Source organism: Cynara cardunculus (genome assembly GCF_001531365.2).
Source record: "Cynara cardunculus var. scolymus isolate 2C chromosome LG 4, CcrdV1, whole genome shotgun sequence".
NCBI classification, from domain to species: Eukaryota; Viridiplantae; Streptophyta; class Magnoliopsida; order Asterales; family Asteraceae; genus Cynara; species Cynara cardunculus.
Window position 1 is genome coordinate 9,994,422 of NC_037531.1, and position 15,232 is coordinate 10,009,653.

The following is a 15,232-nucleotide window of genomic DNA, read 5'->3' on the forward strand; positions in this document are numbered from 1 at the left end:
ATGAAAATAAGTAAGAATTTATGTTCTCTAGGGATTACAAACTTGTAAAATTTCTGGAATCCATCCCTTCATCCTCTCACAAAACTCCTTGACCCTAAAAGAATCAATCAAAAGTCAAAAGGTCAAAACAAGACTTTTCAAAGTCAAAACCTCAATCTATCTCAAGTCCATGCCTTTTTTCTATCTACAAACACTTACTAGTCCTCTTTCTTTCATTCTATACTACTACTCATAGATGTTTCACACCACATGCTCCCGATTCCGATCGATCCTCCCGTTCTTCTAATCACAATCCAACCCGCAAACCTCCAACACGATCCCGTCTTTGCTAACAAACGGGTTGACCCGGACCCACAACAGCGAGAGGATCGAGGCTAGGAGGATTGACCAAACTATGATGATGGTGGGAACATTGCTTTGTTTTCCCATCATACCCTTGAGGAAAGGGTAGAGATGAAGAATCACCCATATTGCGAAGAACAATTTGCCGAAGAGTGGACCCCACGACTCGTATCCGTTGCTGATCGCGTCCGAAATCCCGACGACTACACCGATGATGTTGAAGATTAATAGAGTCAACGGTGGGATCAAGAGACTTGTCCATTTGAAGAGATAGAGCTCGACGAAGTCCCCATCGTCGCCTCCTTTTGAGGTAACAGTGAAGTTTGTGTCGACTCCGGCCAAGACTTTTAGGAGACCTTGGAAGAGAGCGAAAAGATGGGAGGAGACCCCACCGATGACCCAAAACTGCTCGTTCCGCCAAAAGTCGTCGATACCGACACCACCCCATTGAATTTCTAACACGCTCGTTACCGCAATTGACAAAAACATGAGCATGAAGAGAATGCTAGCATAATTGCTTATCTGCAAGAAGATGAAATATGATATGAAGTTATTTGACGATGTTCTATTCATATATGAATAAACCCACAAACATGAATGTGTATAAAGTTATTTGATGGTGTTTATTAATTTATGAATATGAATATGAACACACACATGAATATAGCGTATAAAGTTATTTATGACAGTTTTTATGAATAGACACAGAACATGAATATATTGTATCGAGTAATTTGATAGTATGTATTCATATATGAATATACACAAACATGAATATAGTGTATAAAAATTATTTGACAGCGTTTATTCATATATGAATAAGCACACAAGCATCAATACAGTAATATATACAGTTATTTGGGTGTTTATTCATATATGAATATACAGATTCACTAAAATAAACTCGCAAACATGACGTATGAGCCATATTCTCGAGTTATGGAGGTCAATAATGTTTATTATCATGATGTATCTATAGATGCAAAGTTCGTTCTTACCTCAGGAACGATGAATTTCCCTGTGAGGAGACAGACGGCCGGAAGCGTACAATAAGCAACCAACGGGATGGAGGTCAATGGATATACGACAGAGTTTATATACGAAAACCGCTCCAAAGGCTTCAAACCGCAGCCATAACCATACCATATTGGACAATGTCGGCTCAACAAGATCTCAACCGACCCCAAAGCCCACCTAAGAACTTGGTGAAGACGATCCGACAGGTTAATTGGAGCCGAACCCTTAAAAGCCGGCCTTTTTGGAATGCAATACACCGACCGCCACCCGTGACAATGCATCTTGAACCCCGTCAAGATATCTTCTGTAACCGAACCATAAATCCATCCAACCTGCTTTTCAGTAGCATTTAAGTACAAAGTTTAAAGGAAACAAAATATGAAATTGGCTACTTGTTTTCGTCTTTCGGTTTTTGTTCTCAAAAACCTAAAACCAAACAAAACAAGCCCAATATGTCCCACGTGACCTGGAGGTGGGGTCGGGTTGGGACGTATGTAGACTTGGGGAAATTAAAGTATATAGCAAATCAGCAAATAGGGTTTCACTTTTTAGCCATTTTTCTGATCCAAATTCACTTTTTAGCCAATCTTTACGCAAACACAAAAAGTGGAATCCTTAGGCAGAAAGTGGCTTTCTCAGAATCCTTACGCAGGAAAGTGGAATCCTTATGCAGAAACTAATTTTCTGCGTGATGATTTTAATTTATTTTAATTTTTTTGCCGAAAACCAATGTGTAAGCCTTCTGTGTAAGGATTGGCTAAAAAGTGAACTTTGGTTAGAAAATGGCTAAAAAGTTAAACCATCTATCAGCTTTGGCTATTTATGCAAATTTCCCTGCGGACTTGACCTCTACCCGAAAGATAGCTATGTCGTTTCCGTGAAGACCCCAACTTGTGCAAAATGCGCAAAAAGAAGGGAATCACAAACCTCTTTTCCCCATTCGGTTTTGTCTTCATAACCGCAACTTATGACATGAATCGCTTCTTTCAAAAGCGATGCAGAGCTAGCTTCGGGAGGAATGCCGCCTTCTTCCAAAAGCGTTGAAGCGATAAACACCGGAGATTGTCCAAACTTCTTTTCGAACTTTATCTGAGGCATGAGCAACGACTTTTCACTATCCATTCCTGCAACAAATACAAGTTCCCAAAGGTGAAACGAGAAGTGTGCGAGCATTTGCCGTATATAAATATATTACATCCTTCCAAAGAAAACAAAGAATCAAGACGGATCACGTACCTTCGATTCCTTCTTCGATATTCTCTAGTGCATGTATTTGAGTCGAAGCTTCCCTCATTTTCTTCATCTTCTTTTTACTTGACGAAAAACAACAGCAACACCATTTCGGCAAGCAGTTGCACGTTTTTCCGGGGGGTTTCTTCTTGATCGGAGCATCGTATCCATACAACGCTTGTCTCCTGAACACACAACCAGTTCCAACGTATATCGGTCCTTGGATTCCATCCAATCCTTTCATATTAATCTGTTATCACATTAAGAACGATCACAAAAGAGAAACACGACGTTTTCGAATGATATCACAACAACAAAATTGGTCTTTTAGGACAACTGACCGTCCTAATAGACTATTTAAACGATCCTTAAATTTATAGAACCAAAAACCGTGTGTCCTCTCTAAAGGCATTACAATAAGTCGGTTTTTGGTCCTATAAACTCCCATTAAGCACTCTATTAGGACGCATATGCAACCTAAAAGACCCATTTAGTTGTAGTGCATCTTGCTTAAACACTAAATTGATGACGTACATCGAAGAAGACAACGTTTCGATTTGAGTATCGATCATGACGATCAATCCCGTCAAATCTTTGAGGAAATTGAACGTAACATATTTTCTTTCCGCATATAGGGTCCATCATGAAGCACATAGACTCCCGAAGGGCTTTACTATTGTTTATATAATGATCACAATCTACATTGAGCATGAAAGGTGCGTTTGTTATAACTGCCGACACTCGGATCTTCAAGAAAGAAACAAGATAAATAGGTTAAAAGCAACGAAGAAAAATAAATTTGAAATGACGATCCGTGATAACGGAGATAAGTTCGTACTAAAGCATTCATGGCACCGGCTTTCTTGTGGTGGTCGAATCCGGGCCTTTTCTCTCGAGAAACGTAAACAAGGTGCGGTAATTTGTTTCCTTCAACATCTAGGAGGCCGTTGGTTCCGAGGAAAACCTGTTTAATACAATTTAGAAAAAGAAAGGTGTTATTGTCTCGGATGCCACGTTAATCCCCTTAGCTTCTCGCGATCGTAATTTGACTTTTTAAAATTATTCTAAAACTTTCCTTTTTACGTTGTTATGAGCTCTTCATATAACGCTTTTTGTAAGCTCTGTATCGAGATATGATAAAAGAACCGAATAACCCATCCAAACCGTTAGACTGAGATGATCCAATAAATGTTGTTGAAAAAGTGGATATAGAGGGAGGATCAAACGATAACAGTAACTAAATACGAGAATACGAAAACGGTCAAATAATGTGCAAAATCACATGTGATTTTACGTTAACAAGCAAAAAATGGTGTGCGGTCGACTTTGCCCCGCAACCTCACATGTGATTTTGTTACGTGATGTTAGTGTAAAACCACATGTTATTCAACCGTTTTCTTATTCTCTTATTATTTAGGTACTGTTCTAGTTTGAACCTGACTCTCTCTATATATATAGAGAGAGTGAGAGGGAGGCAAGGTGAAAACCTCCAAAAAATGAAAAACTGAGGAACACCCTGATAGTATTCATTTGGACGGTATGCACATATGCATACACGTAATTAAAGTTGTTTCTTCATGTGCATACCGGACAAATTGCTTACAAATTAATTGTATCCACATGTGCATACCTTCCATATGAATAGTTATCACGGTGTTCCTTAGTTTTTTTTATTATTTTTGCGGTTTTCCCCTGAACTTGACCCTATATATATTCAATTTATTTCATAGAAGCACATGTATAGAATGATAAAAATCGAAAGATAGGAATCATGCACACCTGGATCATCCCGGGATGATCCCTAACATTGTTTCCGGGCCATGGAGTACCATCCTGCATCGTCCATCCCTCTTCCGGAACCTTCTGTGCCATGGACACAAGCCCGTTTATCCGGATCTTAAAGTCCTCATAGTCCCTCTGCATTTCAAATAGTTGAACATAGAAACCAAGCGAACCTAATATATGTATGAAGACATGGCCTCTATCCTGAAGAATAATGCTTTTTCAAAACAAAAAGGAAAGAACAAGATAGATCTTTTTACCAACCTTCATAGCACGGCGTTCTCGGACAAATGCGGGATGTACTTTGCCTTTAAGATAATCAACCTTTTCGGAGAAATACCACTCGGGAGCACGTGGCTCTATATTAAACTTCTTGCAAAACGGAACCCACTTTCGTGCAAACTCGGATGTTTCCGAGAGTGCTTCAAACGTAAGCATGGCGGCACCATCGTCGGAAACATAGCAAGCGACCTTATCCACAGGATAATCCACCGCAAGGATGGATAACACTGTGTTTGCAGTAATGAGCGGTGGTTCTTTCAGTGGATCCACCGTACTCACATACACATCGATAGGAGCTAGCTCTGAAGCCTTCCCATCTTTCTCATACCTGAATACAAAAGCAACCAACTTTAAACACTCGAGACATGCGGGACTGAAAGTCAAATCGGAAACAATCTCCCCCCGCCCTGGCCCCGCCCTTCAAGATCCTACCTTCAGGTCGAATATATTGGGTTTGTTTGGTTTGGTTAAAAAAGCGATAGGGGATGCATATACCTTAGTGACAATCGGTCCAAATATGTTTCACGTTCAATCGGGAACCATTTTGGGAATTGATCCAAGATCCATGAAACGGCAAACCATATCTCACAAATAATCGATGTGAGCCACAAACCGTACGCATCATTGACAGGGTGCAAGATTCTATAATGAAAGAAGAGACCAAGAATCGCCATTCGCATTAAAATGACCATTCGGTAAGGATTTATCTTGCTAGAAGGTATCGGTAACTTTCTCGAAAGTGGTTGCCTCCCCTCATCCATCCTATATATCAAAAGTAAAAAAAAAATTATACATTTAGAGTAATGAATTGAAACGAATTATGAATTACAGATTTATTCGAACAACTATTTGGTACGAAAGAAAACACCTACTTTGGTAAGTCGGCATCATCTAGATCTCCGTCACTATGGCCGCCGCCACCACCACCATTTCCATGGTGCTTAACCATCTCGAGTTTATCAGTCTGTCTTTTTCTCCATTCCTCCATTCTATCCTTCCATGCAACTGTTCCATACCCATAAACCGCTAAATCTTTCTTCGGATCCATTGGCCTAGGTGGCACTGAAACAAAACACCAACAAACCAGGACGAGATTAAGCCAAGAATTGCGCAAAACTGTCACAAGAGGGAGGTTCATAGAGAAAACCCCTAAAAAATGAAAAACCGAGGAACACCTGGTGACCATTCATCCGCACGGTATACACATGTGCATATAAGTAATTGGAGTTGTTTCTTTATGCACATGTGCATACCAGACAAATTGCTTCCAAGTTACATGTATGCACATGTGCATACCATCCAAATGAACGGTTATCAGAGTGTTCCTCAGTTTTTCAATTTTTTGCGGTTTTCCCTTGAACCTGACCCACTATCACAAGTATCAAGAAACCAAAGACTTACAAGAAACTGATGAAGCAGTATCGAAGAACTGCATCGGGTGGATTCTCTTTGAACGACCCATGAATGGAGGGATGATTAAAGCATGCCTACCAGCCGAGATTCCATCATCCTTCAATTGCAAGTTGATCATATTGTCTGAAAAGTTGACAGATTTCCATTTTTAACCTTAAAAGCAAGTAGAATTATTATTACCTCTTGACCGTAAGTAAGAAGAGGGATCTCGGGGTCTAGGGCGGCTGCTTCCATCTCTGATGGGGTGGCAAAGCCAGAACCATTGGATGCACCATGGCCGAAATTGAGGCGGGAAGAAAGCACTGCCTCAGCATAACTATGTGGGTCCCTCCGATGATTGCTTCCAAGATCAAATTCATTATCCAAATCATCAAATTCATCCTCTTCTTCATCACCATCTACTCTTGGACTCCCTGATATTAGAAGTTTTAGCTCATTTCTTTTTTGTTTTCACTAAGGGACCGTTTACCAACAAAAACCGGAAGCACCCACCGAGTAAGGAACCAAGAATCATCACCCCACTTACCTTACAGGGTAAGATTCTTGGTCATCAAAATAGCATACTATAAGCAAAATGATACAGTAAGATTGTCGGTAAAGACCATCATCTCTGATCAAATAAGCGTCTCTTACCCAGTAAGAGGTAATAGTGTTTAGTTACTCAGGAAGAGACAGTAAGGGCCTGTTTGTTAGCAGCTTAATGCTTAATGGGACTCAGCTTATTCGGTCAGCAATACACAACTGTTAGTTAGTGGCTTAATGATATAGAAAGTGGTTTATTCATTAAGCTTCTAGGGGAGCTTTATGCAGAAAGCCAAGGTTTTTCCAAACCCACCTCTCCTAATTAAATATACACTGTTCTTCCATCTGTGAAAAACCCTCCCAACTAAAAGCTTATCAATCTATACAAACAGATTAATCTACAGAAAGTTCTATCCATGGAGAACTTAATGAAAAACCAACCAAACAGCCCCTAAAAACTAGCAAGAATTGACCATAAAGAGAGCATTATCGATACCTTTAATTCGTTTGTATCTGGTTTTGCACTGAGGGCAAGCTTGATTTCCTTCTCTTCTTTCATATTCATAACAGGTTCTGCAAACAGGGAACGCACATTCATTGCAAGCAACAAATGGCTCCCCATCCACAGTTATTTCAATTTCATCTTCACAAATTTGGCAAATCTGCCCACTCAATTCTTTTACAGAAGTCACCTGTTAAAGATAAAAATTAGTTTTGGAACAAGAAACCAAATACCCACATAAGATTTCAAATGAGACACCATTGCCCAAATGGGAATTCACCATCAAGTCTAGCTGAACAAAAAAAAGCAAGAAAATAAAGAAAGTTCGGAGCTTTATAGCAATGGGGATGTTTATGAAGGTACCTGATATGGAAAAAAAGCACTATATTCACAGGAATGCATAAAATGGTTGCTGGATATGAAGAGTGGTGAATATGTGTGAATTAAAGTGATTGTGGTTGAAATGCAAGATGATCTGAGTGATCTAACACCAAGATTCAAGATGCATTCAAATGTTGTAAACATCATTACACCACCAACAGAGTGATGAACAGATGAAACTTTTCAGCTTCAAACCAAAATATTGACAAGAAGAACACAGATTAAGCACTCAAAATGAGGACTGATTCAGTCTAATTTGCAAAAGAAAAGATGAAAGATTTGCAGCATTTTAACAGTCAGCTTACTCTTCCAACTTCATCTGCATTGATAAGAACAAACTCATTTCTGTTGTGTGAACCCGCAATTAGTCGTCCTTTTGTATCCATTGAATCAACAGAGCACACACTAATTCACACACTCATACAAACATAAACGGCACTTGAAATCCTGAATGAAATCTTGACTGAAATCTGAGAGATAACCCACTTCAAACAGTCAAATCCCTTGAAGAAACCCAGCAAGAAAGTTGAGAGCTTTTTGTCGTCTTCTCTATTTTTCTCTCTCTTTTTCCCTCTTTTTACTCACCATCTTCAAATACCCATCACAGGAATCCCTAAAACCCACATTCAGAAAAGGTCGAAAACGAAATGTAAACAAAGAAAGTAGAGAGCTTTTTGTCGTCTTCTTTCTTTTCCCTCTCTTCACTCACTTGTCTTCAAATACCCATCACAGGAATCCCTAAAACCCACATTAAGAAAAGACCGAAAAACGAAAATGTAAACAACGAAAAATATAATATAGAATAAAACCCCAGATAATTATTATAATCAATTTTGTGGGATTTTATTTTATTGTATTTTATTGCTTTCTTAATAGTGAAAAAGAAACCCCTTCTGGGTTGGATGTGGATCAGAGAAGAGATCCCAAAGGCAAAAATGGATACAACTTTTACAGAAAGTTTAATGCGTAATAGGGAAGAGATACAGATAGGTTTGATGGATCTTCCAGTGAGAAGGGGGGGTTTTGATGCTACGAGATGTAATCTACGGAAGTGGGGCCCGGATGTGGTGGTGGAAGACGGGCCCCACCAGGAGGTACGGTGGTTGTTGGTGGTGGATAGCCGGAGAAAGGTACAAGAGTGAAATCAAAATCGTATCTTTTAGATTGGAAGAGAAGGTGATGGTGATGATGTTGTTGTTGAATCTTGATGACAGTGGTGGTGTTGGTGGTGGTGGTGACGGTGGTGGTGGTAACAGATAATGGTGGTGGGGTTTCAGCACTTAAAACTCACATTCACTTCCCACTGTCAAACAGGTTAAGGGATGGCAGATGGTCACGTGCAGTCAACGTGTTGGTTGTTCTCAACTAAATGTGATTTATATATGTTTGTACCTTAAATAAATGTTAATTTTTTTAAATGAAAATAATAAAAAAATATTTTCTTTTTGAAAACAAAAGATTTAGTTTAAAATAAATAAAAATATAAACATTTATTTTAGAAAAAAAAATTAAATGTTTAAATTTTTTACCTTTTATGTATGTTTAAAATAATATGTTGATCTTGTAATATTTAATAACATGGATATTAAATTTTCAATTTGTATTTTAAAAATACAATAATTAATCGACAGGTTACCATTCAAAAATATGTTGATTCAAAACTTGTCATTCACGTTATTAAATGTTTCGAGATAAACAAATTATGGTCAAAACGGGTATAAAATATAAAAAAGTTGGAACTTTATTATATTGATTGAAAAAATATTCATTAAATGAAAACCAAGAGCATCTCCAACAGATATGTTATATTTTCTCTCTTCTTTCAAAATATTGAGATTTTTCCATTCTTCTCCTATTTTTCATTATTTTAAAGGTGAGTTTTGCATAGTTGTTGAAACAACTTTTTCCAAATTTCTAAAATAATATAGCTGTCGGAGATTCTCCAAAACAAATTTCATTGATTTTACCACATAATAAATGTAACAATTTTTTCTCGCAAAATTTAGCAATAAATGTTATTTATTTTGTCGTTAGACATTAATTAAATTAATTCGGTCAACAAACTTTACGTTTCAACAAACATTTTATTTAGGATATGTATGATACGTAGGTTATCACGTGACAAAATAAAACAAAATTTTGTTACCATGTTTAAAATGACTTTTAGATTGGGGCATGGCATTGTCGATTGGGACAAAAATGCCAATTTTTTGCCCCACCAAAATAGGTGAATAGAAAACAAGTAGATAAGATGAAATTAGTAAATCATTAAACTACTCATGTCAAATTAAAACCAAATTGGTAAATAACTAAACTACCCATGTCAACTTAAAACCTTAAAACATTACATAATTATTTCATCCGTCTACCTCACTCTTGCCCAACAGATCATATCTAGTCCCATCTCATCCAGTTCTGTTTTGTATCGAAAAGCCAAAATTTGCACAAAACATATAAGGGGTGTACATGAGTTAGATTGGTCAGAGATAACCTTTAGATTTTAGAGTTATTTGTCACTCTTTTTAAACCTATTTCACCTATTTTAATTCCCATTTGAGCCTTTCAGTACTCTATTGGTCTAAATTGTTCCTAAGTTAAAAAAATAGCTAAAAATTCGAAATTTGTGAGCTGGTCTGCCATTATGGCCACATTGTCACCATTGTGGTGAACAACCACCTCAAATATTTTGTAGCGATTTTATTTTTAATTTAGTGAAATGAGGAGCAGACATGGACAAGGGTCAACTAGTGATGGCCAAAAATCGGTCCTGGGCCGATCCCAATCGGTCCCAAGATTTCTCATAACCGGATATAACCGGTCTCGGTCGAATAGATGAAGACCGGTCATACTAGTTTATAACCGGTTATGGGCCGCCGATCCCGGTCGAATAGATGAAGACCGGTCAGACTATTTTATAACTGGTTATGGGCCGCCGGTCCCACCCTTAAAAATATATTTTTTAATTTTTTTAATGATATATATTTTTAATACATTATTAAATTTGTCGTACGGGTCACTCAAATACACTTTAAAAATACGTTTTATTACGAGAATCGTGAATATTTTTTGCATTTTTTTACGAATTTAGAACTTGGTATGTAAATCTGTCAACCTCGTTAGATATTTATAGTGTTTAGAGGCCAAAAAATACAAAAATAACGGTCAAAAACGACTAGTTAACAACTATATTTTAAAAAAATGTCATTTTGTTTTTGAATATTTCGGGCCGGGCCATAACCGGTCCCGGTCCCACAAATCCGACAAAAACCATTACCGGTCCTGGGCCATCACTAGGGTCAACTATGAGATTTTCATGGAAGAGGAGGAGAAATAGACAAGAAAAGTCAAGACCAAAAAGAGGAAGGAGACAACTTGGTCAAGTCTCTTTCACCTCTCTCTTGTCTCTCTCAATCTCTTTCCTTCTTCACCTATGTAATGAGGCTTCAGAATTCTTCTTTGAGCACACTTGAACGTTGAACATCAACTGAGAAGAAGCCTTACTTTGTTCTTGTATTTCCTTAAGTTTAGATGTAATTTATTTTCTAGCATTTACATTTATATCCCATGTGTGGCCACGGTGTTGAAGTTCATTGTAATGCAATTTAACTTTGAGTATTTCTTTTCTTCTATTACGTCTTTTTCTTTTAAACATGAGCTAAAACCCCCTTTGGGTGTGAGTGTAAGCCGAACCTAAGAGGTAAAATGTAACATTTGGGTGTTTCCACTTTTTGCTAATTTTCCAGTTCGGTTATTCAAGTTGAAGGTTTAACTCAACCTGGACAGACCAATCATTTGTGTGTGTTAATATTATATCTTTAACCTAGAGATGGGAAATTTGAGATACGGCTTCAATGATGCAAGGAGGTTTGAGAAAATCTTCAATAATTATATAGAGATATGGGTTGTTTCATAACTTTTACTAAGGTTCATGATGTCGGTTGAGTGGTGTATCATAGAGATATGCGCATCTCTCCATGTTGGCATAACCTAGATTTTTGAGATCTACCTAGTAAGGTTGGCATACCGAAAGCTAGTAGTTGTATCCACTTTGCAACGAGACCGAGACCATATTCCAACACAACATAGTTTCGAGAAAAAGAAATTGTGAAGGGTTCTTTTGTGACCGGTTTTGTCTAATCATTTTTTTTTACTATCATACTCATAGGAAAAGCTTGCACCCATACCCGGTTTTTGTTACTTGTTAGAAATCACCAAATCACTCTCAAACAATCAATTTTATAAAACCTAACTTTTCACCAGAAGTTTGTGGAAATTTCATATGCTTAGTAAGACCAGTCTCTGTGGATATGATCTTGACACTACACCATTATATTACTTGAAGGCGAACACAATAGTTAGTGTATACTTGCATCACTATTATGCCACAAAGCCTTTTTATGAAGGAAAGGAAAATAAGGGGAATGGGAGGAAAATAAAAATAAGTTTATTCTCGAAATCTTTCAGGAGAGAAAGGAAATGAGTCGAAAAGAGGATAGTAAATTATAAGTTCCATTTCAAGACTTTTCTTCTAAATGTGGGAGGAAATGGAAGGAAATAAATAATATGTAGACACCCCTAAAATTCGAGATATTTAAACCGTGGAAATAAGACGAACTAAGAGTTGGATCAAATATGATTACCCAACAAAAGGGAAATAGTAAGAGAGTTTACATCAATGATAGACGATAGCTAACAATCTACTAATCTAAATCAATTCTAGATAAAGATTACACAATCGGGTGGTACTACAACCGCAGGACATCCTTCATGTGTTGGAGTTAACCATGAGTTAATTCTAGATGAAAGTCACAAGTCTCAATATTTAATTCACCCGGGTACCAACACGATGTACAGAGATTTGAAACCACTCTACTGGTGGTCGGGGTTGAAGAAGAATACTGCACGGTACGTGAAACGGTGTCTGACGTGTCTACAGGTAAAAATAGAACATCAACGACTCTATGGGAATTTGCAATCATTAGAAATTCTTATGTGGAAATAGAATCATATCACGATAGATTTCATAATGAAATTGTCGTGAACTCCAAAAGGATATGCTGTTATTTGGGTTATTGTGGATCGTCTGACAAAATATTCACACTTTCTACCGATCAAAGAAACTTCTCCGTTAAAAAGATTTGCAAAGATCTATATCGATGAGATTGTGACTCTTCATGGTATTCCTTTATCAATCATTTCAAATAGGGACAGTCGGTTTACCTCAAAATTCTGAGAAAGCTTTCAGAAAGCCATGGGATCCCAAATTCGATTAAGTATGGCGTATCACCCACAGACTGGCAGGCAAAGTGAAAGAATGATACAAACCCTTGAAGATATGTTAAGAGCTTGTATCAATTTCGGGGATTCATGGGATAATCACTTACCGTTGATTGAATTTGCCTACAACAATATTTATCATTCCAGCATCCAAGCGACACTGTATGAAGTTTTGTATGGCAGAAAATGTAGAACGTTGTTATGATGGAATGAGATAGGGGACAAACAATTGGCCGGTTCAGAGATTGTTCAGCTAACAAATGAAAAGATAGATCGAATTCGGGAAAGAATAAATACAGCTTAGGACTGACAAAGAGTTATGCCAACAAGCGCCGAAAGCCGATTGAATTTCTAGTGGAAGATTTTGTAATGCTGAAAGTTTCGCCATGGAAGGGTATTGTGCGATTTGGAAAGAGAGGTAAACTGAGTCTGTGGTACATTGGGTCGTGAGGAATTAGTAAACGGATTGGTGAAGTAGCGTATCAGTTAGAATTTCTAGAATTCTAGAAGAACTCAACGCTATATATAACACTTTCCACTTTTCAAATTTGTGAAAATGTTTGGCTAATCCAAATATGGCTGTACCATTACCGGAGAATCAGATTGATGAAAAGTTAAGCTTTGTGGAAAGCCCAGAGGTGGTCACTGACCAGAAGACTAAAGTGTTGAGAAATAAAAAAATAGTCTGGTGAAAGTGCATGGGCGATTTCATAAGGGGCAAGAGGCTACCTAGAAACTGGAATCCGAAATGAGAACCAAATACCCACAACTGTTTGATTGATTGAATTCTTGGACGAAATTCTTTTGATGGGAGGATAATGTGATAACCAGGTTTTATTGGTTATAAAGTTGGGATTGTTTTTGGTTAAGTGTTGAAAGTTAAGGGGTAATGTCTTGAAGTAGGTTTAAAATATCTTAAGTCCTCATTGCCTCATACCTATACATATATATACATATATATATATATACACATATATATATACATATATATATATGTGTGTGTGTATGTATGTGTGTGGGTGTGTTTATATTCTTTTTCTTGCTATTATTGGAAAAAAGGAGAAAAAATGGTGTTTCTTGGTCTTTGGTTCGAACAAACAAACGAAGAAGGAAGAAGAAACTGGTTTTGTGATTCTTAGCTGAAATTTGTTGTCGTTTAATATATTCATCTCATTGTGATTTAAGGTGAGTTTTACTTTCAGAAATATCATTTAGTATGCTTTTGGTGAAAAAACTCTAGGGTTTCATACATGGTGTTTTGAATATGTTATATGTTATTTTTAGCATAATTTTATGTTCCGGTATGTGATTATCAACTGATTGGAATAAGGGTGATATAATTAGGATTTTGGGATAAGGGTGACATAATCAGTAGAGACATATTTTGGGATAAATGTGGCATAATCAGGAAAGACATATTTTGGGATAAGGGTGACATAACCAGAAGGGTCATATACTGGGATAAGGGGGCAAAATCAGTTGTATGTAAACATGGGATTTTGATCATGTGGAACTGTTGTCGCATCTTTATAATGCGATGAGTTGGTTTTTTCGCATCCTTATAAGGCGAGCAAAAATGTTATCGCATTCTTGTAATGCGAGGAATAGGTGTTATCGCATCAATGTGATGTGAGGAATGGGGATATCGCACCAGTGTGATACGACAAGTTGGGATTATCGCATCAATATGATGCAACAAAATAAGGTAACCGCATCAGTATGATGCGAGGAAATGTGATCGCATTAATGAATGAAAAAAAGATTGATACGATGCGATAAAATGTGATTGTATCAATATGTTTTATGATTATTGCGATAACTTTGGTACTTCATGGGTTGATGCGATAAAAATGAGGTTGTCTTTCTATAAGATGTGACAAAGAGGTTTGTTTTGATAAAACATTGTTTATTCGTTACCAATCCAAATATAGGTTTTTTAAAAGTGTTTTGGTGATTTTCACTCCGTAATAACAATCAAAGGGGATTTCTCACTAAACCTTATGGTCTAACCCTCATTTTGTTTTAAAAATATGCATTAGAGGTCAGACATATGTGGAGGGTAAGAGAAAGGGAAAGATGTGAGGAAGTTATGATTGTTTTACACATGTGGATTTTTGGGAAGTTATATTTCATGTACTTGGTGTAAATAGAAATTTTTGTAGTACTTTTTTATATATTGGGACCACAATGTAAATTTGTATTTCATGTTAAATGAAATATATGGTTTTATGCAAATATGGATTTGGGGTGTTACAGATTGTGATGTGATATCATGTGTAAATAAATCAAGAGGACGATGAAATGATATAACATGCATTATACTTTGATAATTATATATATATATATATATATATATATATATATATAGACTTGGGATCATGTGAGACCAGCTTGTTTTCGTGAGACCCGTGAGACCAACATTTTACACTTGAAACTTCACAGCAAAATGCTGTGAAGGTGACTTTTTAAAACCTTCACAGTGTT

General features: G+C 37.0%; 1 protein-coding gene across 1 annotated transcript; it reads right to left on the reverse strand.

Moving 5' to 3' along the window:
• Nucleotides 1–8,679, reverse strand: LOC112511066 (cellulose synthase A catalytic subunit 2 [UDP-forming]-like). Its single transcript, XM_025116454.1, has 14 exons — nt 7,777–8,679; nt 7,085–7,280; nt 6,247–6,479; nt 6,055–6,163; nt 5,526–5,715; nt 5,149–5,415; nt 4,636–4,981; nt 4,369–4,506; nt 3,428–3,553; nt 3,124–3,336; nt 2,596–2,839; nt 2,287–2,483; nt 1,341–1,691; nt 1–864 (listed from the first exon to the last, which is right to left on the reverse strand). Exons 1-14 carry the CDS (start codon nt 7,855–7,857, stop codon nt 283–285), a joined length of 3,273 nt encoding a protein of 1,090 aa, XP_024972222.1. The 5' UTR covers nt 7,858–8,679; the 3' UTR covers nt 1–282.
• Nucleotides 8,680–15,232: the final 6,553 nt, after the last annotated feature.